The sequence below is a fragment of the Peromyscus leucopus genome, chromosome 22, assembly GCF_004664715.2.
Source record: "Peromyscus leucopus breed LL Stock chromosome 22, UCI_PerLeu_2.1, whole genome shotgun sequence".
Classification (NCBI taxonomy): domain Eukaryota; kingdom Metazoa; phylum Chordata; class Mammalia; order Rodentia; family Cricetidae; genus Peromyscus; species Peromyscus leucopus.
In genome coordinates, this window is record NC_051081.1 from 10,084,611 (window position 1) to 10,109,023 (window position 24,413).

The following is a 24,413-nucleotide window of genomic DNA, read 5'->3' on the forward strand; positions in this document are numbered from 1 at the left end:
TGCTGCAGTGACATGGCCTTGTGTTTTCATTGGCTGAAGCAGTCTCAAAGGGCAGTATTTGAAGTTCAAAACAGTGGACAAGTGCCTTTCTCATCACCTTCCAATACAACCCAGAAAAAGTTCACACATCCTGAGTGTTACTTTACAAGGAGAACAGGACTGCATAAAAATTTTAATGTAAGAACAAAACAAAAGAAACAAACAAACAAAAAACACAATGCACAATACCCAACCTGCTATACTTGTGGAAGGTAATTTTCTTGCCTTAAGACAGTAGGACAGAGTAGAAGAGATCCACTGAATTTAAGAAAGGAGCCAAGTGGGTTAAAGCAAGTCAAGCCTGCTGGGGGAGCCACAGAGAAACTCAACAAAAGCTACCAGCTCCCCAGGGAGGTCTGTAATCTTCTTGATGCATGCCAGAAACACCCTCATCACCTCCAAGTGTCTGGTAGGGTCACTTCAGGAACAACAGCACTGGGATCCTCTACTGTCACCTTATCATCATCAGTTCCTAAAAAGAAAAACATGAGATTTGAGCCAAGAGGAGGGTCAAGGAAGTGGTGAAGAAACAGTTCATGAGCTATCTCACCACTCTCTATGTGAGTATGGGCTTAGAAGTCTGAGCAGTCTGAGCATGACCTCTGGTTTTGCTGGTCCTCAGTTCTCTATGACTCATTAATACATTTGGTGATTTAGTTGGAGAAGGAAGGAGAGCGGGAGATCAGTGAAAATCAGGCTGAGGGAAGAGAAAAGTGAAAAAGAAGAGGAAGATGAGGGAAGAGAAGTCTAAGATTGCAGACGTGGGTACAGATGTTGAAGCATTCTGTCTAATTGTCTTTTACTTTACTTTTTTTTTTGGTTGTTTTTCAAGACAGGGTTCTCTGTGTAGCCCTAGCTGTCAGGGAACTAGCCTGGCCCCAAACTCAAAAGATCTCTTCCTCCTGTGTGCTGCAATACCACTGTCCAGCCTCTCTGATTTTCTATGATGTGTAGAACCACATTGGTTTCAAGGTCAATGGGTATACCTGTATAACAATTAATTATAATAAAATATGAAGACATGGAATTCAAACTTCACCTAGACCACTTTAAAATACAATGCTCAAGACTTCTGATTTACTCAGAGAATGCACCAAGCACAATTCTCAGAGCCAGGTCACTGTGGTCTGCATGAACTGTGAAGGATCCACCAGCAGAGGACTCCAAGGCATACTGCTCATCATCAGGGTGCTCAGTGATCATGACCACTTTCTCTTACAACAAATAGAGTGAAATCCAGCCTCATACTGCTCAATCATGGAGATGCTTGCAATAGCCAGTGAAAGGTTTTAAAGTTAAGAGAGAGCCAGCAAGATGGCTCTGCAGAAGCCAAAGTTCTGAGGAACTCAACTGTCCAAGTTCTTCCCTGACCTCCAAAAGTACTCACTCGGGGGAGGGGGGTGGCACTCGCCTTTAATCCCAGCACTCAGAGGCAGAGGTGGGCGGATCTCTGTGAGTTCGAGGCCAGTGTCTACAGAGCGAGATCCAGGAAAGGCGCAAATCTACACAGAGAAACCCTGTCTTGAAAAAAACAAAAACAAACAAAAAAAAGTACTCACTCGAAAAATATACCACATACACAACTCAAAAAAGTTTTGAAAAGTTAACAACCCAAAAGCAGTAATGAATTGAGAGTGCTATGGATGAAAGGACGCACACCTGGACAGCCTCCCTTTACAATTTTGTGCCAGAATTAGCAATGATTCCCAAGTCAGCCTTGGTCATTCCAATGCCTCTGTCTAGCAAGGCCAGCATACATCCCTGAGGGTTGGAGATGATGCCAATTTTCAGCTTTTACTGTAGTCTAACTTAGAAGGTTCTCTTAGACTCTCATAGTGAATCTTGTCCCAGGACTATAAATACATGCATATAGTCACATTATTCCATTTGTATAAGTGTCCCTTCCCTTCCAAACTTGTGGCAGATTTTTGGGATCAATAGATGGATTATTCCTGTCAATCATTCCCACTAAGTATCCCAACACATCAATTCTCCCACTTCTATAAACTTTTAAAAAATACAACAGAATACTCCCATTTGAAGCATTAGAAATCAACTCCTGTAGGAAACTTTTCTTCTTGGAATATAAAGTATTGATGATGAGGAACAGGAGGTGAATGACTTCTGCAAAGTTCTTTACCCCTTTCTCTGGCATTTATGAATGAAAAGATTATGTAGTACCATGGATCACAAAGGCTGCACCTTGTAAAATATTAAAGCTCATCTTTTACAATTAAGTGACCTTATTCAAAGGCAAATTTAATACTGCTTTAAGTCCCAAGAGATGAGAACAGATATTTTTTTAAAAGATGTTAAAACTTTAGTGAAAAGGGATCAAGAGTGGAAAATATTCAAACAATGGTTCTTGAACCAATAGAAAATCAGACTCCCTGGACAGTATATTAAAGCTAGGCTAGGTGGCTCAGAATCTTAACATCTGCCAATACATTTTGGAAAAAAAAAATCCGGAATTATAGTTAACTAGATTGAGAACTACACACAATATCTGTGCACTTGTAAGTGGGTAGATTGTTCTTTTTCATCATTTGGGTAAAGAAAAAAACTAAGAGAAAAAGTGGTAATTTCTCTGTGCTGTTCCCCAAGGGTCTAAGTTGATGAAATAGTTGTTCAGTGCCACCCACCAGGGAAAAAGAATCCCAGAGCATAGGAGTGGAGGTGCCCAGTGTGAAGGCAATACAGACTCCATCTTAGGGAAAGGCCACCATCTTAGACCACCTGCTGTACTCAATTCCAGGAAGGACCTCAGGAATGTGCCATGACAACTAGAACAGATACAGGGCAGTATGTTCCTGCAGACATACTGTCTGTGGTTTATGGCCCTTGAAGATATCTGGATAATCCTGTTGAGCAGCCTAGATAATCCTGCTCAACAAATTGTGGTTCCTCTCCAAAAAGTCCAACCCAATAGTTCCTTTTTTTTTTTTTTTTTTTTTTTTTGGTTTTTCAAGGCAGGGTTTCTCTGTGTAGCTTTGCGCCTTTCCTGGAACTCACTTGGTAGCCCAGGCTGGCCTCGAACTCACAGCCAACCCAATAGTTTCAAATGTGGATTTACACCAAAAGTCTACACCAGTAGTTTAAAAAAAAAAAAATTACCTTGCCCTATATTCCTTCCATCCAATTTCAAGTTGTCAAAGCATGTCATTTCTGGCTTGTGGTTTCCTCCTTTAAAAATTCTTGACCTGTGGACTGCCACTGCTGCTGCATTTTCCTCCTCTGCCTGGTGGTGGCCCAGGTTTGATAATTACAATTAAAGGACCCTTATGTACTTGCATCAGAAACCTGCTTCCTGGTGGTCTTTGTGTGTTTCTCAAAATGGGTACAATACTCAGGGGGCAATTAAATCAGGACAAAGAGCCAATGAGGTAAAAGCTCCACCATGACTGCTCTCTGAATAATTGCATAAGCCTCAAAACAAGTAAAATAGTTACTGACCCTGCCCAGCTAGCCAAGTCAATGCAGAGCATGCTTGGGAAGGAACCACAAGGGGAGGAGGCAACATTGTACACCTTTCCACCACTCAACATCTAGTCACTGTTGTGGGGACCCAGAAGCTTCCACAACAATCTGAGCTCTTGCAAGAGGAGGAACCTAAGAATCTTCTGTTCCTGCCCTTTCACCATTTCTCCTCCTCCTCCCCTGGGAGCTCAGGAAAGATCTAGAAAGGGAAACTGCAGTGGGTTCAAGCATCCCTTGCCAAACCCTGGATCCATTGCCCAAACCAAGCACATTGGGAAAGGTGTCCAGGACAAGCGCCAGAGCCAACCTTGCTAGGCCGAGCTGCATCATGTATAGAGCAGACCACCAGTAAGCAGAGGCTTCAGACCCAGATGCTACATCTAGGAGGGGACAGCATAAATGGGTGTGTTCAGTTTAGGTGGCTCCAAACAATGGGAGCGGCCACCTGGACAGGAAAGGCTGAGTTTCCACATTGTGAGCTGCTGATCTAGTCGCCCCGGGGAGTCTTGCATCAGGCTTGCACTGCAGATGGCCAAACAGCTGGAGACTTCCGGGCTCCTCACCACACAGGTTACCTGGATGATGGAAGCCTTTGGGACAACAGATAATATCATGGGCAAGCTCTTGGAAAGGAATCTCCAGAGTGGCCAGGGACAGGCCACCAAGGATTGACAGTAGGACAGAGTGGGGTGATGGATCGACTCTCACACAAAACTCTAGCTGCGTGGGGCTAACTGTAGAGAGCTCTCCCACATGCACCAGGACCTCCATTTTAACTAGGAAGCACCTCTCTAGCCCCTCCTTCAGATTCTTCTGCATTAAAGGAGTGGGTGGCAGCTGTCCACACCCTGACATCCCAGGAGCAGCAGGACCCTGTGTGTGTGACCTGGAAAGCATTTCTCTAGCTACCTTTGGAGGAAGAAGCCACATTGGGAGTACTGTGATTTCTTCCAACAGTGCCGTGCCAGGGCCTGGTGCCAAGGTAAGGGAGAACCCAGACTCCAGCCTTTTTTGGCCAGGGGTGTGGGAGTATGGCCTGGGCAGGGAGTGGTGCTGGTCTGTTTGACAGAGTTCATTCCAGGGGCTGAAAACAGCATTTGTGGGCAAGGGGAATATAACAGTGAATACAAAAGAAAGGCCTAAAGCGTGTTCCATTTCCAGTCTTTCGAAATAAGAGCTAGGATGCAGTTCAGTTACCTGAGTGCTTGCCTAGCATGCACAGAGCACTGGATTTGATACCTGGATCTAAGACATGATACCTGCAATGCCAGCACTTAAGAGGTGAAGACTGGAGGAATAATTCAAGGTCATACTCAGGTACTTCTTGTCTCATTAAAAAAAAAAAAAAATGGCCAGGGGAAAAAATAGCTTCTATAGATCTAGGTCACAATCTGGATGTCTTTACTCCAAGTGTGTCTGTCCCTCCTCTGTGGTCCTAGCAGGGGGTACTGCAGCCCCTCTCTGGCCGAAAGCCTCCTTTGTCCCTGAAGAGAGGCCCCTTGCCCTACATAGTGGGGGCTTCTTCCTGGACCCTGGATTAGGCACAAACCTCATTCAAACACTGTTTTCACAGGGAGATCTTTTATTAAGCAGGGAGGCAAAGTTAGAGTGGCTGCTTTCTGACTCAGGCAGAAAAAACAGCAACAAATGACCTTGCATGTGTTATATTTAAAAAAGAAAAGAATGGGAGGTCTGTGTTATAACAGGCTAGGATGTGCATTTTAGTTGGGCATGTTAATTAGGTGAACTGAAGGGGGCTTCTGACTGCTGAACTTTAGATGGCTGGACCTTGATAGTCAGTCTCAGGAGGAGACAGTGCCAAGTAAGGTAACAGTGGCTAGCTTTAGGGGTGTAATCTAATGGTTTTTAGCAAGGCAGAGGGAACTGGGGAGAAGGGCAAGGCTGCCAGAGCCACATGCTCAAGTGGGCTTGTGTCCCTTTACTCCTCTTATACCCAGGCCTACACTAGGGTCATGGTCAACTTCTAGACCCAGGGTGCCAGCCTTCTGTCCTGTCCAAGGAATTAGGCCAAGGAATGCACAGGGGAACTGTGGAGAGGAAAGAATGTTTACTTAATCAGAGGTCCTTTCAAGGAACCTGGATTATGTCAGTATAAAAAAGGCAGTAAAATGACAAAGAATGGAGATGTGGAGAACAGTCACAGAAGAAAGGACAGAGAGTGAACATTGTCAAATCACATGATGCAGAGATCAGGCCTTAAGCCTCCATCCGATCACTATTTTAGACCGGTAGACAGATATCACTGGGAAGCCCTTTCATTGATGGCCTCTGAAACCCCCAGCCTAGTCATTCTGCCCCAACCAGTAGCTTGTAGCTCGGAGACTAAACGGCTCCCATATTGTCATCTCTCATTATACTGAAGGATAGTCCGGAGTCTCTTAATGAAATGCTACCTGATGTCATGAAATTCCCTCACTTGGGCCCTAAGCACACGGAGGCTGGAAAGGTGTTGGAGTAGTCAAAGAGGGACATGAAGATGATGAACGAGGAGTCATGCTTAAAGACCAAAAACAGGTAGAATCATTTTCCCACATTGCATAGGAATATGGGGAAGAAGCACAAACCAGGCAGCCAGGAAACTTGGCAGTCAGCAGCTATCCTTATCAGGCTGTAAAGAACAGCAAACAGAGGCCTTCGGGAACTGGGAAAAAACTTCTGGGCCTGGTTACCTTTGGGATGCTGATAGACAGAGATGCAGTAGTGGTGCCTGTTAGATACTTAATTTTTTTCTTTCTTTTTGGAGACAAATTTTCATATATCCCAGGCTGGCCTCAAACTCACTATGTGACCAAGAATGACCTTGAACTTCTGATCTTCCTGTTTTTACCATGTGCTGGGATTATAGCTGTAAAGTACCATACTTGACATATGAGATGCCATGGATCAAACTCAGGGTTTCATGAGTATGCTAGGCAAGCAGCGGTAACAACTGAGCCATATCCCAACTCCTTAATATTGGAATAGAACTCTCCTTCTGTGTAGATATGTGTGCATGTACTCACACCCCTGCCTGGTAACACAAATAAGAACTGTATATATGGAGAGATGTCTCCGTGATCTAGAGTGAGTGCTGCTCTTGAAGAACACCCAGGTTCAGTTCTCAACACCCACACCAAGCAGCTCACAGCTACTTGTAACTTAAGCTCCAGGGAATCTGGGGCCCTTTAGTGCCATCTGTGGACACTTGCACCTTCATGCACACACCCACACACACATTTACACACAATTTGAAAGTAATTTTTAAAATCTTAGCTGGACATGGTGGCACAGGCACATGAGGAGCAGAGGCAGGTGGATCTCAATGAATTCGAAACCAGCCTGTTCTACATAGTGAATTCCAAGACAGCTAGAGCTTTATAGTGAGACCCTGTCTCAATAAAACAAAAGCAACAAAGTACTAATTTTTAAGTATGAAAACAAAATATTGTATATAGGGTTACACGTAAGTTATGTCTAGATTTGAAAAGGATAGTTTACTTAGTACTTTGGATTTTTGTTTGTTTTTCTCCTTCTTGCCCTGCTACAGATAGAACTCAGGGGTCACACATGCTAGCTAGTCCTCTAGTCAGCCCCATTATATTTTCTTGGTGTTCCTCTTTGACCCATTTGATCCCACAGGTCTGTACCCTACCCTCACTATTCCACATGAAACCCACTGTGAGGCTCATTCTTAGCCAAAGACATTGAAATTCAAATAAAATAAAAGACACAGGAATGACCTAGCTTCCTGCAAGAGAGAAGAGAGACTTAGATTTAACACCTGGTCCTCTCTGGGTCTTAGCTGCTCCACTGTAAAAGAGAAGTTTCCAGCCAAGAGCAGGGAGAATGGGGCCATGAAGATCCAGCTGGGCAGAAGGTTCCCTGTATTCCCCACACTCCACTCTGGTTCCCACTCTAGACTGTGGCTGAATCAGTCCCTGGAAGCTGTGGCAGCCTGAATCCAGGTACTGATGCCTGCCATACTGATTCAACTTCAGCCTTCACAGCAGGGACTAAAGCCATAGTGACTATGCTGGATTTTTGTGTCACACAAGCTAAAGTCATCTGAGAAGACAGAAATTCAATTAAGAAAATACCTCCATAAGATTGGCTGTAGACAAGCCTGTAGAGCATTTTCTTAATTGGTGGTTTATTGGGAGATTCCACCTCATCCTATGGATGGAGGTACTGGGTTCTATAAGAAAGCAGGTTGAGCAAGCCATAGGTACCAAGGCAGTCATCAGTATTCCTCCATGGAAATGGTTCTCAACTTTCCTAATACTGGGACCCAGTAATACAGTTCCTTATGTTGTGGTGACCTCCAACCAAAAAACTTACTTCTGTCACTACTTCATAACTTTAATTTTGCTACTGATTTGAATTGTAATGTAAATATCTGATATGTATGATATCTGACAGGTGACCCCTATGAACGGGCAGCTCAACAGCCCTCCCAAAGAGTTCATGACTCACAGGTTGTGAACCACCATGACTCTATGACCTAGAGATCAGTTCCTGCCTCTAGGTCCCTGCCGGGTTTGGGTCGAATTCCTGTTCTGACTTCCTTCATTGATGAGCAGTGACATGAAGTATAAGTCAAAAAAAGCTCTTTACTCCCCAGGTTGCTGTTAATCATGGTATTTCCTCACAGTAATAGTAGCCCTAACTAAGACAGTGACTCTGAAGTTGAAGGGAGGGAAAGAGTCAGAATTGAGATCTAGAGAGAAGGGGGACAAATTAGTTCTGTTCCATAGTGATTTATGAGTGGCTGTGGACAAAAGTCCAACACAGACACACAGACACACAGACACAGACACACACACACACACACACACACACACACACACACACACACACCATGCAAACACACTCAGAGAGAGCAGGTGGTGGGAGCATTCGGCACATGGATTCTGGAGAAGGCCCTGTCTCAGGTCAGACAGGGAGGTGGTAGAAAATGGACACAGCAAAAGAAATGAAAGGGGTGAGGAAGAAATGAGGACAGCTACACTCTTTAGCATGGCTGTGACAGAGTTACTTCTGCTGTTTTATATCTTTGTTATAGTGCCTGTACCCTAATTTGTATCGTGGTCATTTGTTGGAGTGCTTTTTGTTTTTTCTCGACTGAAATGGGAACTCTTTAAAGCAGTTACCCAGTGAGCTACAAGCACTGTAGTAACTAAACTTCAAGCACTGATCACAGTGAGCTACAAGCAATATATCCAATAAAGTATAAGCACTCTTCCCACTGAACTACAGACACTCTACTCCCAGTGACAAAAAGTTCTCTACCCGCTGAGCTATAAGCACAAAAAAATTACTCAGCTATTAGCACTGTACCCAATGTGCTATAATCACTTTTCCAAGTAGGTCACAAACACCACCACTTCCCCCCTTTGTTTTCCCTTCATAACTACCTTATTGTGTGAAAACCAGGTTAAGGCACAGAGATTTATCCTGTGTAACTTCATTTTGTTCAATTCTTCACACTCCTCTTAAATACACTCGGTCCCTAGGGGCAGCATCGGACATCCCTACTTCTGTTCTAGTCTGAAGACAAAACAGCAGTTAAGATCAGAGTTTGAGGCTCACAAATGTAGTGCTTGTGCTTGATCCTCCTATCTAGGTACTGGGAACTCAGAAAAGTACACTTTCCCTCAAAAAGCGATGTATATGTATGGTCTACTTGAATATTGATGGGAATGGCTCTAACTAGATTGACAATAAGTTGACCACATTTAAAGTATATTTGCAAGACAGATTGCGCCATGACGTAATTGGTCTGTTTTCTAAGATAGCATGACAAACATGGTAAAAAGCAAAGGTTTCTGACTTTTAATTCATCAATAGTTCTGCCTTCCACATTCAAACTCTTTGTTCTACAAAGGGTGGAGCATTGAAACTGCACATCAGCATCCTAACTAAGCATGTTATAATAGAGTTAGTGATGCCCAACTGTATACAGGATTGATCCAGTGCCCATGTTTGAGCAAAGATGACAGTTGTAGCATTTGGAAGCAGTTTTGCTCCTTTTAATTTGTCCATCTGAGATGAAACACCGGTCCTATTTGATTTTAACATACTTTTCATCAAGGTACAGCCTTGCATCTAGACCTAAAATGTGTATCTTCTATTCCCTAAAAGATAAATGTTATTGAGACTATTACTTCATTCTGTTTTACAGAGATAGAAGATGCAATAAAGAGTACTCTAGAAAGTATCTTTTGAAATTATCTTTCATTTTTGTTTATGGCTATGTGTCTGTTTGACTAGATGTATGTGTTAGTGTTGTGTGTGCCTCCTATCTGTAGAGATCAGAAGAGCCATAGATCCTGTTTTAACTAGGGTTCTTATTGCCAAGAAGAGACACAATGATCACCGCAACTTTTATAAAGGAAATTGAAGCTAGCTTACAGTTTCAGAGGTTTAGTCTATTATCATTATATCAGGAAACATGGTATCATGCTGGTAGGCATGGTGCTGGAGGAGCTGAGAATCACACGTCTTGATCCACAGACAAGAGTAAATGAATTGTCTACCACACTTGTCCATAGGAGACCTCAAAGCCCACCTCACAGTGACACACTTACTCCTACAAAGCCATAGCTACTCCAACAAGCCATACCTGCTAATAGTGCATTACCCTTGGGGTCATTTTCTTTTCAAACCACCACAGATCCCATGGGAGTGAAATTGGAATCAGTTGTGTGATGTCATGTGGGTGCTGGGATCTGAATAGGTATCCTTTAGAATATCACCCAGTGCTCTTATTGGGTGAACACTTTTTTCACCACCTCTAGACAACTTTTGTCTGGGAATAAATGGTATGGGCCATTTATATCACAAGACAAATTCTAATTCTTTAGGTTTCTTTTTCCTAGAAAATCATTTTCTACAGCAGCACATGGTAAATGAGTAGTTTTCCATTACAGGGTCTATTGGCATTCAGGGATATTGCTGTGGACTTCTCCCAGGAGGAATGGGAATGTCTGGAATCCTCTTGGAGGGACCTGTGTATTGATGTAATGTTGGAGAACTACAGGAATCTAGCTTTGTAGGTAAGAATTCTCTTGTTGAGGAATATATCATCCTTGGTATTTATTTGCTTTGTATGTATGAAAACTCTCTGAGCAGTTTGGAGCCCACCAGAAATGAGGGAAATTCTGGTAATAAACAACTTTTTCAGGATTTTTCTTTACAGCTTTCTTTTGTTCTCCGAAAGAGCAATCAATAGTACATACTGTGTAATCTCTCCAGCCTTCTTATCTGGTATTGATGGAAACTTCCAAGTTCAAAGAAAATTGAATATTCAGAGCAAGGAAATTCATTATAATGTACTTAGTAACTGGAATATGTTGATATTAATAAGGAATCACAAGGTGGAAGGTGCCACTGTACACCTTTCCACCACACAGCTCTTGGGAGAGGAGAAAAGTGAATTTTCCTGGTCAGGACTTTTTTTTTTTTACACTTCTCCTCCTCCTCCCCAGGAAGCACAGGAAAGATCTAGAAAGGGAAAGTGCAGTGGGTTTAACCATCTCCCAACCCCTGGATCCCTTCCCAAAACTAAGCACCCTGGGAAAGCTGTCCAAGAGGTGACATGGCCGGCCAACCTTGCTAGACCATGCTGCATCAGTTATAGAGCAGACCCACCAGTGAGCAGACGCATCAGACCCAGAAGCTACGTCTTGACGGGGACAGGAAAAATGGCTGTGAACAGTATAGTTGGCTCCAAGCAGTGGCAGTGGCCACCAGGGCAGGAAAGTCTGAGTCTCCACCTTGCATGCAAGCTGCTGATCTAGTCCCCCCTGGGAGACTTGTCTAATGCTTGCACCTTGGACAGCCATGAGCAGCTGGCAATTTCCATGCTTGTCACCATGCAAGGTGCCTGGATGATGGGAGCTTTTGGAATAACAGATGATATCATGGGCAGGCTCTTGGGAAGGAGGCTCCAGAGCAGCCAGGGACAGGGTGGTGGGGATCAACTCTCACACCAAAACCGATCTGCATCAGGGGTGACTGTAGTAAGTTTTCCCACATACACCAGGCCCTCTATTTTAACTGGGAAGAGTAGGCTGTGTCCCCTCCCTAGGATTCCTCTGCATGAATGGAGTGGTATCCAGCAGATCAATGGCAGCTGCCTGCCCTCTTGACATCCAGAAAGCCATTGTCCCATGTCTTGAAGGGGACAGGGAGCTGCAGGAACCTGTGTGTGTGTGCTTGAAGCTTTTCTTGGCTGCCTGTGGAGGGAGGTGCCACACTGGTGCTTACTGAGATTTCTTCCAACAGTGTCGTGGAAGGGCCTGGTGCCAAGGTAAGGAAGAAATTCAACCTCAGTCATTTCCTGCCCAAGGATGTGGGAGTACAGCCAGGTGCTGACCCATTTGACAAAATTCATTCCAGGCGCTGAAAACAACATTTGTGGGGAAAGGGAATGTATCAGTGAATACAAAGGAAAGATCCAAAGGTGCTTCCTTTTCTAGTCTTTTGAAATAAGAAAGATAGGCTGAGACATAGCTCAGTTACCTGAGCAGGCACATAGCACTGGATTCTATACTTGGATTTAGGACATGGTGGTACATACTTGCAATACAAGCACTTAAGAGAAGAAGACTGGGTAACGTTTCAAGGTCATACTGAGGGACAGCTTTTCTCACTTAAAAAACTAAGCAGAAAAAGAAAATAGCCTTTATGGATCTGGGCCACAGTGTGGATGTCTTGTCTCCAATTGGTTCCTTTCTCTATGGTCCTTGAAGGGGGTACTGCAGCCCCTCTCTGGACAAGGGACTCCATTCTCCATGAAGGAGACCCCCTCCACCCTGCACAGTGGGGGCTTCCTCTGGAATCCCAGATTAGGCACAAACCACACCCAAACACTGCTTTCACTGAGAGATCATTCATTAAGCAGGGAAGAAAGGCTAAAGTGGCTGCTTTCAAACTCAGGCAGAAAAACAACAGGAAATGAGCTTGCATGTGTTATGTTAAGAACAAAAAAAAAGGAAGGTCTGTATTACAATGGGTGTGGAGGTGGTGGTGCATTTTAATAGGGCTTGTTATTTAGGTGAGCCAAAGAGGGCTTTTTTTTTCTTTTGTTTTTTGTTTTGTTTTGTTTGTTTGTTTTTTGTTTTTTGAGACAGGGTTTCTCTGTGTAGCTTTGTGCCTTTCCTGGAACTTACTCTGTAGCCCAGGCTGGCCTCGAACTCACAGAGATCCACCTGCCTCTGCCTCCTGAGTGTTGGGATTAAAGGTGTATGCCACCACCACCCAGCAGGAGGGCTTTTGAGTGCTGGACTTTGGATAGCTGGATTTTGGCAGTCAGCCTCAGGAGGAGGAAGTTGCCATATAAGGTAATAGACTTTGGTAGCTGGCTCTAGGGATATCATCTAATGATTTTTAGCAAGGCAGAGGGAATTGGGCAGAAGGCTAGGCTACCAGAGCAGCATGCTCAAGTGGGCTAGTGTCCCTTCATTGTCTTTGTTGTGCCCAGATTGTGACCCCTAGAGAGACCACCAAAAAGGAGCATGCCGGAATGCAAAAGCAAGGTTTAATTCTGCATATACAAGCCTAGGCAGGGACTTCGTCCAATACATCCAACGCAGTGGAGGCTGGAGGAAGTGCCCACCTATCTGCAAGCTCAGCTTTTAAAGGGAAAAATCACAAGGTTACATCATTTAGGGGTGCTAGTATGGGTACAATTCTGATTGGCTCGCTTCTAGGGACTTCTAGAAATTACTTCTAATGGAGTGGTTGCCCGCTACCATTTCTCATTGGCTGCCCTCAGGTGGGGGCATTTCTGTGGTCAGTTACCCTGGAAACCAGGGAGAGGACATTCCATAGTCCGGCAGACATTACCTCGTGACTACCTTGTGACTCTGTACTTTTACACTTCCTGGTTTCTGGAATCTGAACTGACTGGTTTCAGTAATTAATGGCCTATTCCCAAAAGGAGAAATCTTAGGCCTTAATTTTAGGGTGAAAGCATTTTGGTCTTATTTCTAAGATGGCTCATTTTGGTCTCACAGCCTTTATACGTAGGTCCACCCTAGGGTCATGTTCAACTCTTAGAGCCAGATTGCCAGCTTACTGTCCAACCTAAGGAATTAGGTCATGGCAAGACATGGGGAGCTGTGGAAAGGAAAGAGTGTCTATTTAATCAGAGAACATTTGAAGGGACCTGGTTTATGTCAGTATAAAAAGGCATTAAAATAAAAAGGAATGGAGACATGGGGAACAGTCACAGATGAAAGGGCAGAGTGAACATCATCAGATCACATGATACAGCAGTCAGGCCTAAAGCCTCCATCCCATCTTTATTTTAGGCAGATAGACAGATATCACTGGGAAGCTCTTTCTTCCGCTGCCCCTCAAAACCCCAGGCTAAGGATTCTGCCTCCCCCAGCAGGTTGTAGCTTGGAGACTAAGGGCACCCACATTGCCATCTCTCATTATACTGAGGGACACCCTTGGATCTCTTAATTAAATGCTACCTGATTTCATGATTCTCTTATTTGGACCCTAAATATATGAACAGGCTGGCAAGGTAGACAGAGGGACATGAAGATGATGAATCTAGTGTCATGCTTAAAGACCAAAGACAGGTAGCAGCACTTTCCCACATTACAGAGGAATATCAGGGCAAGAAACACAAGCCATGCAGCCAGGAAGCTTGGAAGTCAGCAGCTATCCTTAGGCTGTAAAGAACAGGAAATGCCCCAGCCCAGGTTGGTCCTCAGAGACACTTGAGACTGGGAAAACACTTCTAGGCTTGGGTACCATTGGGGAGGGCTGATATCCCGAGGTGAGGTACTTAATTTCTTTTCTTTCTTTTTTGAGACAAATTTTCATGTATCCAAGGTTGGGCTGAAACTCACTATGTTGTCACGAATGACCTTGAATTTCTTGGCTTCATGTTCATACCCCTCAAGTGCTGGGATTACAGCTGTGCACTACCATAGTTGACTTATGTGTTGCCCCAGGTCAAACTCAGGATTTCATGAACTATGTTAGGTAAAAAGTCTTAACAATGGAGCCACACCCCACCTCCTAAATATTGGAATAGAATAATTGGAATTTTCTAATGTATATACATGTATGAATGTATATACACTCACATCCCTGCCTGGTCACACATCTAAGAACTGTACATATGGCCTGAAGTGATGTTTCAGTGTTCTAGCATGAATACTGCACTTGCAGAATACCTATGTTCAGTTCCTAACATCCACACCAAGCAGCTCACAACTACCTGTAAATCAAGATCCAAAGTATCTGATGCTCTGTGGGCATCAGTGGATTCTGTGGGCATTTGCACTCACGTTCACATGCAATTTAATTTTTTTTTTTTTTAGCTGGACATGGTGGTACATGCACTTGAGAAGCAGAGGCAGGTGTATCTCAATGTATTCAAAGCCAACTTGTTCTACATAATGAATTCCAATACAGCCAGAGCTTTATAATAAGATCCTGTTAATAAAACACAAGCAAGAAAGTAATAATTTTTAAGTCTAAAAATAATATATTTGTATACAAAGCTACATATATGATACACCTGGATTTGAAAAGGATAGTTTCTTTAGTACTTTGGGATGTGTTTTGCTTCTTGCTCAGCTTCAGATAGAACCTGGGGTCACACATGCTAGACAAGTCCTCTACCACATCCCTCTAACTAGTCCCACCACACCACTATTCTTTCTTGGTGTTCCTCTTAGACTTTGTTGATCCTAAAAGCCTGTACCCTATCTTCTTATAACATGAAAATGCCTCTGAGGCTCAATTCTAGCCAAAGACATTGAAATTCAAGGGGAAAAAAGACAGAGGAATTACCTAGCTTTCTGCAAGAGAGAAGAGAGTCTTAGGTCTAATACTAGGCCCTCAGAAAGAGAGAGAGCATGTGTGAGAGAGAGACAGAGACAGAGAGACAGACAGAGACAGAGAGACAGACACAGAGAGAAAGCAGGTGGTGGCAGCACTCACTCTGCATGGATCCTGGAGAAGTCCAGTCTCAGGTCACAAAGGGAGGTGGTAGAAAGTGGACACAGCAAAAGAAATGAAAGGGATGAAGAAGCAAGTGAGGACACCTACACTCTTTGGCATGGCTGTGATAGAGTGATTTTTGCAGTTTTGTATGTTTATTAACTTACCTCTACTTTGTATCTTGGTCATTTGTTGGAGTGCTTTTTTTTTCCTCAGCTGGAATGGGAACTTTTTAAGCATTTACCCACTGAGCTACAATCATTGCAATAACTGAACTTCAAGCACTGATCACAGTGAGCTACAGTGATTAAAGTTCAGAGTCTCTTCTGAGATTCAAGCAATCTCTCAAATGTAATCCCCTGTAAAATCAAAATCAAAACCCAATCACATATTTCCAACATATAATGGCACAGAATATACATTACCATCAAAATATATAGGGAAGGAAAAATTGGACATAGTGAGGAAAATTTGGACAAAAGCAAGACTGAAAGAAAAACAACTGGGTAAACTACAAACTCTGCATCTTCATGTCTGATGTCAAAGCTCCTCTGATCTCTAATTCTTTTCCGTTTCATTGACTGCAACATACTTCTGTCTCTGGGCCAGGTTCCCCTCTCTCTTTGGCAGATATTCTATGGTTCTGGCAGCTCCAACATCTTGGGGTTTAGAAGGCAATGCAGGCTTCATTTGCACAGCTTCACATAGTGGTCTCTTGGGTCTGTATGCAGGGACACCGCTGATACATTGTTGACCTCAGCTGCTTTTCTTAATTGTGAAGGAAAATTGCATAACCTATTTCTTTTATCCATGACTCTAAAACCATAACCTGGTGGCCAAAACTGCCATCTTCTGCTGTTTCCTGGGGCTATAACATGGCCCCCTTGTTCAATTACACCAAAAACCCTAGCTTACTGTGTTTTCCATGGTTTCCTTCATTGTCACAGCTTCACTGTCCTGGAACTCTTTCTGTAGATCAGGCTGGCCTCAAACATAGAGATCCACTTGCCTCTGTCTCCAGAGTATTGGGATTAAACATGTACCACCACACCTGGCTCTAAACTTTTAATTCCTTTTCACAAGTTGGAAACAGCTTGGTGAGATCTTGTCTTGAGGTCATTACACACTTAATTCCATTTCTTAGTATGTGTCTCCTTGAATACAGCAATTTATTCCATTCCATTTCCTGGTGCTCCTTTTCTCTCTAAAGTATACATTTTGTATTTCTCCTTCCTTAACTTCCTTCTTTTCATTATACAACTTTATTAGGGTTAATACTATTTAACCCACAATACCAGGAGTATAGTTGTCTGTCTTGAGATTTCCTAAGACAATACAATTAATTCAAAATTCTTCACAGGCAGACTTTTTGGACAATGGAAAAAGGCAGCCACATTCATCAACAAATTAACACAAGAAAGATTGCTAGGCAGCATAGAATCCTCTTGAGCCAGGCTCCCACATTTCCAGTCATCCTCAGCATGACTGTCTTCCAATGCTCCTACTTTTATGGCCCATACTTTTATGGCTCCTACTTTTATGGCCATTCAGCAATGCTTTTGTAACCCAGAAAAACAAAGTCCATGTTTCTCTATACAGAAACATGGTCAGGGCTATCATAGCAATACTGCAGTTCTAGGTAACAACTGTTATCTTCATTAGGTTTTCAAATGTGGTGAAAACACACCATGACTGCAACAATTTTATAAAGGAAAGCACTTAATTAAAACTAGTTTACAGTATCAGAATTTTGTTCCATTATCATCATGGCAGGAAAGATGGTGGAATCTAGGTAGACATGGTGTTGGAAAAGGAGCTGTGAGTACTACATCTTGATCTGCAGATCTACAGGAAGTGAATTGTCTACCACACTAAGATTAGCCTGAGAATAGAAGACCTCAAATCCACCCCAACAGTAACACAATTCCCCCAAAAGGCCACAACTACTCCAACAACATCACACCACCTAATGGTGCCATTCCCTTTGGGAGTCATTTTCATTCAAACCATCAAAGAGCCCAGGGAACTGGAAGTAGAATCAGTTGCATGATGTCATGTGGGTACTAGGATGTGTATGGGTGTCCTTTAGAAGAACAACTAGTGTTCTTATCTAATGAGCCATTTATTTTTTACAATCTCTAGAAAATATTTATCTTCGATTAATGGGCATGTATCATTTACATCACAAAACATTCTCTATTTCCTTTTCTAGGAAAGCATTTTCTCCAGCAGCACATGGTAGAAGGATAATTTTCCATTACAGGTTCTGTGGACATTCAGGGATGTGGCTGTGGACTTCTTCCATGAGAAATGGGAAAATCTGCTATCCTATTGGAGAAACTTGTGCATTGATGTGATGTTTGAGAGTTACAGCAATCTAGTTTTCATTGCTAAGAATTTTCTTCTTGAGGAATATCTACCTTACACATTGTATTTATCTGCCTTCTAAATAATTCTAGAAACTATCATAAATGACAGAAATCTGGTAATAAACATAACTTTGTCATGTTTTTTCCATTACATTTCTTCTCTGAAAAAGGAACCAATATTATATTTGGGTGATCTATGCAGACCACTTACTTAGTATTTTGAAGACTGTAAATTTCAAAAAAAAATGTTGAATATTCAGAGCAAGGAAAAGCATTATACTATACTTAGCAATTAGAATTTATTGATATTAATATCAGATTAAACTTTATTATTTCTTCATTTTAAGAAATTCAGAGGTTTTTAAATGAAGAAAATTGGTTCTGATGAACTTTTTTTGGTTTTTTTGAGACAGGGTTTCTCTGTGTAGCTTTGTGCCTTTCCTGGAACTCACTTTTTAAACTAGGCTGGCCTTAAACTCACAGAGATCCACCTGCCTCTGCTTCCCAAGTGCTCGGATTGAAGGTGTGTGCCACCACCGCCCAGTTTCTAGTGAACATTTTGTGGCTTTTTTCACCTCATTTATTTATTTATATTTAAGTTGTAGTCTTTTTAGTCTTGGCAGCATAGTACAGCACGATTTTAATCCTAGCACTTGGGAGATTGAGGTAAGAGGATATGGTGAATTCCTGACAAGTCTGTGTTACATATGTGTTCTTAGATGACCAGGTTTATATGTTGTGAGCTTCTCAAAAATATAAACAGTAAGAATATAAAAGCCTTCTACATATGATCTTACAAGAGCTCCTTTCTCATAATGTATTATTGCTTAATCATCTATTTGTCCCAACTTCTAAAGTTTTGCCATTTATATAAGAATGAGAAAACTACTATCAGGTCTTTGTGTTTGATGACAATTAGATTGGTTCTGAGCATGCATGTAATAATAGTGAAACACAAATGACCTCTGCTGAGAGCTCTGTTTCTAAGAATACCTAGGTAACTTGCCTTATAGAACTTAAAGAGACATTAGTTTTTGAATCTGTAAACATGCATCAATCCTTATAAGCCATATTTGTGCTCATTTTCCAGAGTAATATCATATATGGGAGAAATATATGAACATCTTGAATCAAGGGTCAAAGCTCATTATCTGCCATTCTGTGAATATTCAAGAGAAGTCTCATAAATTTAATGAGATTGGCAAAATGGCCCACAAATTCTCCCCAAGTACACCTTACAACACAAGTGATCTTACAAAGAATTGCAACAAGTATGGATGTGGTAACCACAGGGATGCCTCTACTAAATCAACAAACCCAAAGAATACTAAAAGTGGGAACACTGGAGAAGAATGTTGCAAGTATAGAGACTGTGGAAAACAGTTAAATTTGTGTTCTATCACTAGTGAAAGACTTCATACTGAAAAGGAACTACACAAAACTATGGACTGTGATAAATCATCTGACTCTAAACACACACTCATGCTGGAAGAAAACTCTAGTGTAGAGAAACTACACCAATGCAGGAAATGTGGCAAATGCTTCAGGTCATACTGGACTTTCAGCAAACATCGTAGATCTCATTCTGGAAAGAAATTCTACAAATGTAACAAATGTGGAAAGTGGTTTTACTTCTTATATCAGGCTAAAATCCATTATAAAACCCATAGTAGAAAGGCACCTTACAAATGTAATGAATGTGAAAAATGCTTTTTCCAGAAAGACCAACTTTTGACACATCAGAAAATTCATACAATACAGAGACCTTTCAAATGTAATCATTGTGAGAAATGCTTTGTACGTGCTGATCGTCTTAAAGTACATCAGAGAATTCATTCGGGAGAGAAACCTTTCAAATGCACTGATTGTGAGAAATCCTATGCGTATGCCTCAGATCTCAGAATACATCAGAGAATTCATAAAGGAGAAAAACCGTTCAAATGTAGTGATTGTGAGAAATGCTTTACACATGCCTCTTGCCTTAGAGTACATCAGAGAATTCATACAGGGGAGAAACCTTACAAATGTAGTGAATGTGAGAAATCCTTCAGACAGTTTTCAAATCTTATACAGCATCAGATCCTTCATACAGGAGAGAAACCTTACAAATGTAGTGACTGTGAGAAATCTTTTGCATATATGTCAAGTCTTACATATCATCAGAGAAGTCATACAGGGGAGAAACCTTACAAATGTAGTGAATGTGAGAAATCATTTTCACGTGCCTTCATTCTTAGAAAACATCAGAGAATTCATACAGAAAATTGACCTTTCCAATGTAGTGATTGTGAGAAATCCTTTAAATAGGATTACAATCTTAGAAAACATCAGATCACTCATACAGGAGTGAAACCTTACAAATGTAGTGAATGTGAGAAATCCTATACACAAGGATCAAGTCGTAGACAACATGAGTTGTAGATAACATACAGGAGGGAAAACTATGGGTGTAATGAAGGTATCAAAGTCTCTATCTGCCTCTCACTTCTCAGAATACTTGAAAAACTTCATCCTGGAGAAAGAAGCTTCAATAGTAAATAATCTGGCATATGATTCATACAAAGATCTGTAATCAGAGGTTACTGCACTGCCATACAATTGGAACATTATGAAAATGAGATATTTTAAAAGCCTTTAAGTAATATGCAAATCTTACAAAGCATGAAGTTTATGCTGAGAAAAGTTTCTAAAAATGTGTCAATGTGGGGCAATTTTCATTAAAACATGATACTTTTTCAACCTCAAATATTGCATAAAAATGAAAAATGAAGAAGGCTCGACACTGTGCTATATTATATCAATTTTCTGGTGTCTGAAACATTCCATCCTTAATAGAAGTTGATTAACCAGGAAATAAAGACTTCTAATCATTTCAGGAAGTCCAAATAAACTGACAGAATCCACCATCCTAAACTCTCCTGAAGAAATGGAGACCAGCCATGCTGCTTAGAGAAGGCACTGATGAACTGAGTCTCCTAGAAAAGATGCCATGCAACCTGTAGATATATCTCCAGGTGTGCAGTGAATTCTTGGTGTTTGGGGTTCATAAGCCCTATCCCACAGAGTGTTGGATTTCACGTTGACAACTGTTTTTTTCAGTCCGAATTGCTCCTGTAACCAACTTGTTTCCATATTCCTTAAGATAACCCAAAGAGAGCCTGTTAATTCAACAAACTTCATCTCAGTGGTATCCATTCTTGGTTCTGTTTTCAACGCACATTTTGAGTAAGTAGATGCATATGTGTGCTGCTGCTTCTTAGGGAAAATATATCATAAATCATGAACTAACCTCATTAATAGTTCTTCCCAAACATGTATACATCAGAAAGTTGATATCAGAGATTAAGCATTGAAATGTTCACCATTGTGTGATTCATTGTACCTTATAAAATCCACTCTAGAAACTTCTAGAAATGAATTGATGTTGTCAAAACCTACTGATAAAAAGTAGACTCCTGAAAGTTGATCCTGAAATAAACCATTTCCACAATCATACAGTAAAAATTTATCTATTATCTACCTTCACCTTTATTATGGAAAGGATACCTGCAAGTAGAATATGAGGATTTTAAAGTTATAACCTATAATCATGACAACACACATGTGAATGAAATATCCAACTGTGGGAAGAAAATTAGTTTATCAGTGCTCATCTCAGAAAACCATAAATCAATTTAAAGAACAAAGTAATCACAGAAAACTCACATAGAAATATGAAGACAAACAGATTTACACATTAGACAACTAAGAATCAAATGCAATGTATTAAACTCTGATACATTTCAGTGAGAAATTCTTCTTTGGAGTAACTGTGAAATGTTTTTTGGAAATATGTTTGTATTACCAGTATTGGATTTGTTGATTTGTCAACACAGTTGCATAGTTAACCTACAACAGAAACTCCTTTGACATTTTTGAGTTTTTATTTCCTTGAATGTAGCTATTAATTTTCAAGTTTTTTTTTTTCCAATTTGTAAATTCTCCCTTGCAGTTTCATTTGTGGCCTTTACTGTAGAATTTGCATTTTTTTTTAGTTTAAATTTTTCTTATTTCAAAAATTTATTAGTTGAAATATAATTACATCATATCTCCCCTCACCTTCTTCCTCACAGCACCTCTCAGATAAGATCACTTAAGCCCATTTCATGTCCCTTCTACATTCAAGTTTATAGCATTTTTTCCTGTCATTATTTTTATGTGAGTCTGATTTTGTCATTTGTGTATATATGATATCAAAAACACTATTCTGTTCTATTGGAAAACCGTGATGGGGGCTCATCTCTGTGAAATGTTGGCAGCATATGAGAGGAACAGCAAGCAACCTTGGAACTCAGACCACAAATTTGCAGCTAGGAAAATGATGCCAAGTGAGCTTAAAGAATCAGAGCCCTGAGGATTATATGTCCTCTAAACCTCATGCTGTTACAGAGCATGGTTCTGCTTATTGCCCTCATTCTCACAATGTCCCTCATCATCTCTGAAGTTTATGAAAATTTTAAGGAGGCCTCTCACCTTTCATTGGGCAGTGTTACTAGTATTTAAAGTAATAGTGAATGACTCAACCAACACTCTTAGAAAGAACTTAGACATGTAGATTGTTAGTAATGATAGGTTAAGTTGTTTTTGTTAATGGCTTTAATATGGAAATCTTGGGGAGCAATTAAGGGTTAGAAAGACATACTTTTAATGGCTTGGTGAAAGAGCTGATTAATTACTTGTACATATTTTTGCCGTCTAGTTCCTGATATGATTTAACAAAAAATTTATTGATGAGTGTGTATGTACTCAGAGGATTTAAACTAGAGATAAGTGGTTGTTTTAAATATATATAAAGGATAAGGTTTCTGATTCAGATTTTTTTATAAAATTACCTTTTGCATTAATAATAAAGTGATTGATCCTTTCTTTGTAACCATGAATTGAAGCCTGTCAGTAAAAAGAAAAGTGGTTAAGAAAGATGTCTTGCTTATACTTTGTTAATCTATAATAAGTTGCTTAGACATGAATGTATGTAGGTCTTTGAGAATAAATTGGTTTTTCACCTGTAGTATGTAAAATGTTTAATCATGTCAGAGAAATGAGAAACATTTTGTTTTTTACCTCTATTCACTGTAAGCATTCACTTGAAAATATAATGTACCCACATTGTAATTTTTATATTGCTTGAAAGCTTTTGCTGGCTGAGAGATGTAAGCTATCAGGGAAAAAATAAAGAGTGAGGGAAGGAAGATATCAGGAAAGAATAGAAGGAAATCACCAGGAAAGAGTTGGAAGCAAGACATGAGGAAAAAGGTAAGGGAAAATGCAAATAGAGACCTTGACTTGTTGAAGGTGTGTGTGTACATGTGTGTATGCGTGTGTGTGTGCTTCCCATTTTCAATAGCCCCAGAGAATTAAGTTTTACTCCCTTAGATAAAAATCTCAATTGTGTGATCAGCTACCTACTCCGTGTCTCCTCTTCGGTTCCTGAGCTGCTGAAAGTGGGTCTTACAACAGTAACTAAATTTTATTCTGGCCATCAGTAGTTGCCTGTACTCCTTTGGTGGTGGAGGGACCACATGAAATGAGAAAACATCCTAAATGCCTTTGAACTGAGGAATAGATAATAACAACGTGATAAAAACCACTGTAATTTTTATTTTTTGTTTTTTAGCTGTAAATCATTAACTGTACAGGTAAATGGATGGAGTTATTTCAAATCAAATCAGATGTGCTTCCTCTGGTCCAAAAAGACAAAGCTCAAAAGTTCTCTTTCATCTTAAACTCCCAGCTCTAAAGCTTCAGACATGAGCACATGTTCTTGAGTAATTGCAAAAACCAGAAAAGTAAGAAAATGATTTCTGGGGTAAAGGTCAGATAGCAATAGAGAAGGGAATGGTAGGATATAATTGGTATGATCAAGGAAACGGGAAAGAGAGGGGTTCTATGTTTGGAGAGGTGTTGGAATTAAATAGCAAAAGACAGTATTGTAAGGATGTCTAAGTAAATCAGAAAGAATCTCACTATTAATTATTCCCTCGCTCCCAAATGTGATAAAATATGTAAGTATGAGTATACATCTACATATATAATTTAAACAACATTTTCTCATCTGTGCTAACAATCCATCGAAGAGATAACCATCTAACAAAAACCTCAATGTCAGCCATAAGAGATCCTTTTTTAAGTTTTTAGTCAGAGCTGTCTAAGAGACTACCAAAACATTGCAAACTATTGCTACTACCATGCTTGTCTCCATCCAAGTAGTAAAATGAAATTCTCTATTTCTGAAGATGCTATACATTTTAGGTGAAGGGACCTAAGGTCTCTGAGCTTGAACTGTCCTGGACATTCCCTCCTTGAGGACAAGGTTTCATGATTCCAGATGCAACACACAAAGTTCAAAGGAAGGAAACATTTAAAAAGTCCCTTTAAGCTATGAATTCCATCAACCATAAAAACAACCATCATGGCACAATTACCCAAAGGGTACAATAGTGGCTAATATAACTAACACCAGTTACCAATAGCTCTGTACCTGCACTTAAGACACTTTAATTTTGAGTAACACCATGTCTG

At 40.8% G+C, this 24,413-nt stretch overlaps 1 protein-coding gene across 3 annotated transcripts in view; it reads left to right on the forward strand.

Moving 5' to 3' along the window:
• The window catches only part of LOC114684977 (gastrula zinc finger protein XlCGF17.1-like), a 79,415-nt gene extending 56,513 nt beyond the window's left edge, over positions 1-22,902 (forward strand). For 2 of the 3 annotated variants that reach the window (XM_028859531.2, XM_037197947.1), the window contains one exon: positions 18,946-22,902. In XM_028859531.2, the coding sequence (XP_028715364.1) occupies positions 18,972-20,123 (1,152 nt within the window). In that variant the 5' untranslated portion in view covers positions 18,946-18,971 and the 3' untranslated portion in view covers positions 20,124-22,902. Of the gene's footprint in view, positions 1-10,445; positions 10,572-18,945 lie in introns of all 3 variants that reach the window. The other variant, XM_037197946.1, reaches the window with a different exon arrangement.
• Positions 22,903-24,413: the final 1,511 nt, after the last annotated feature.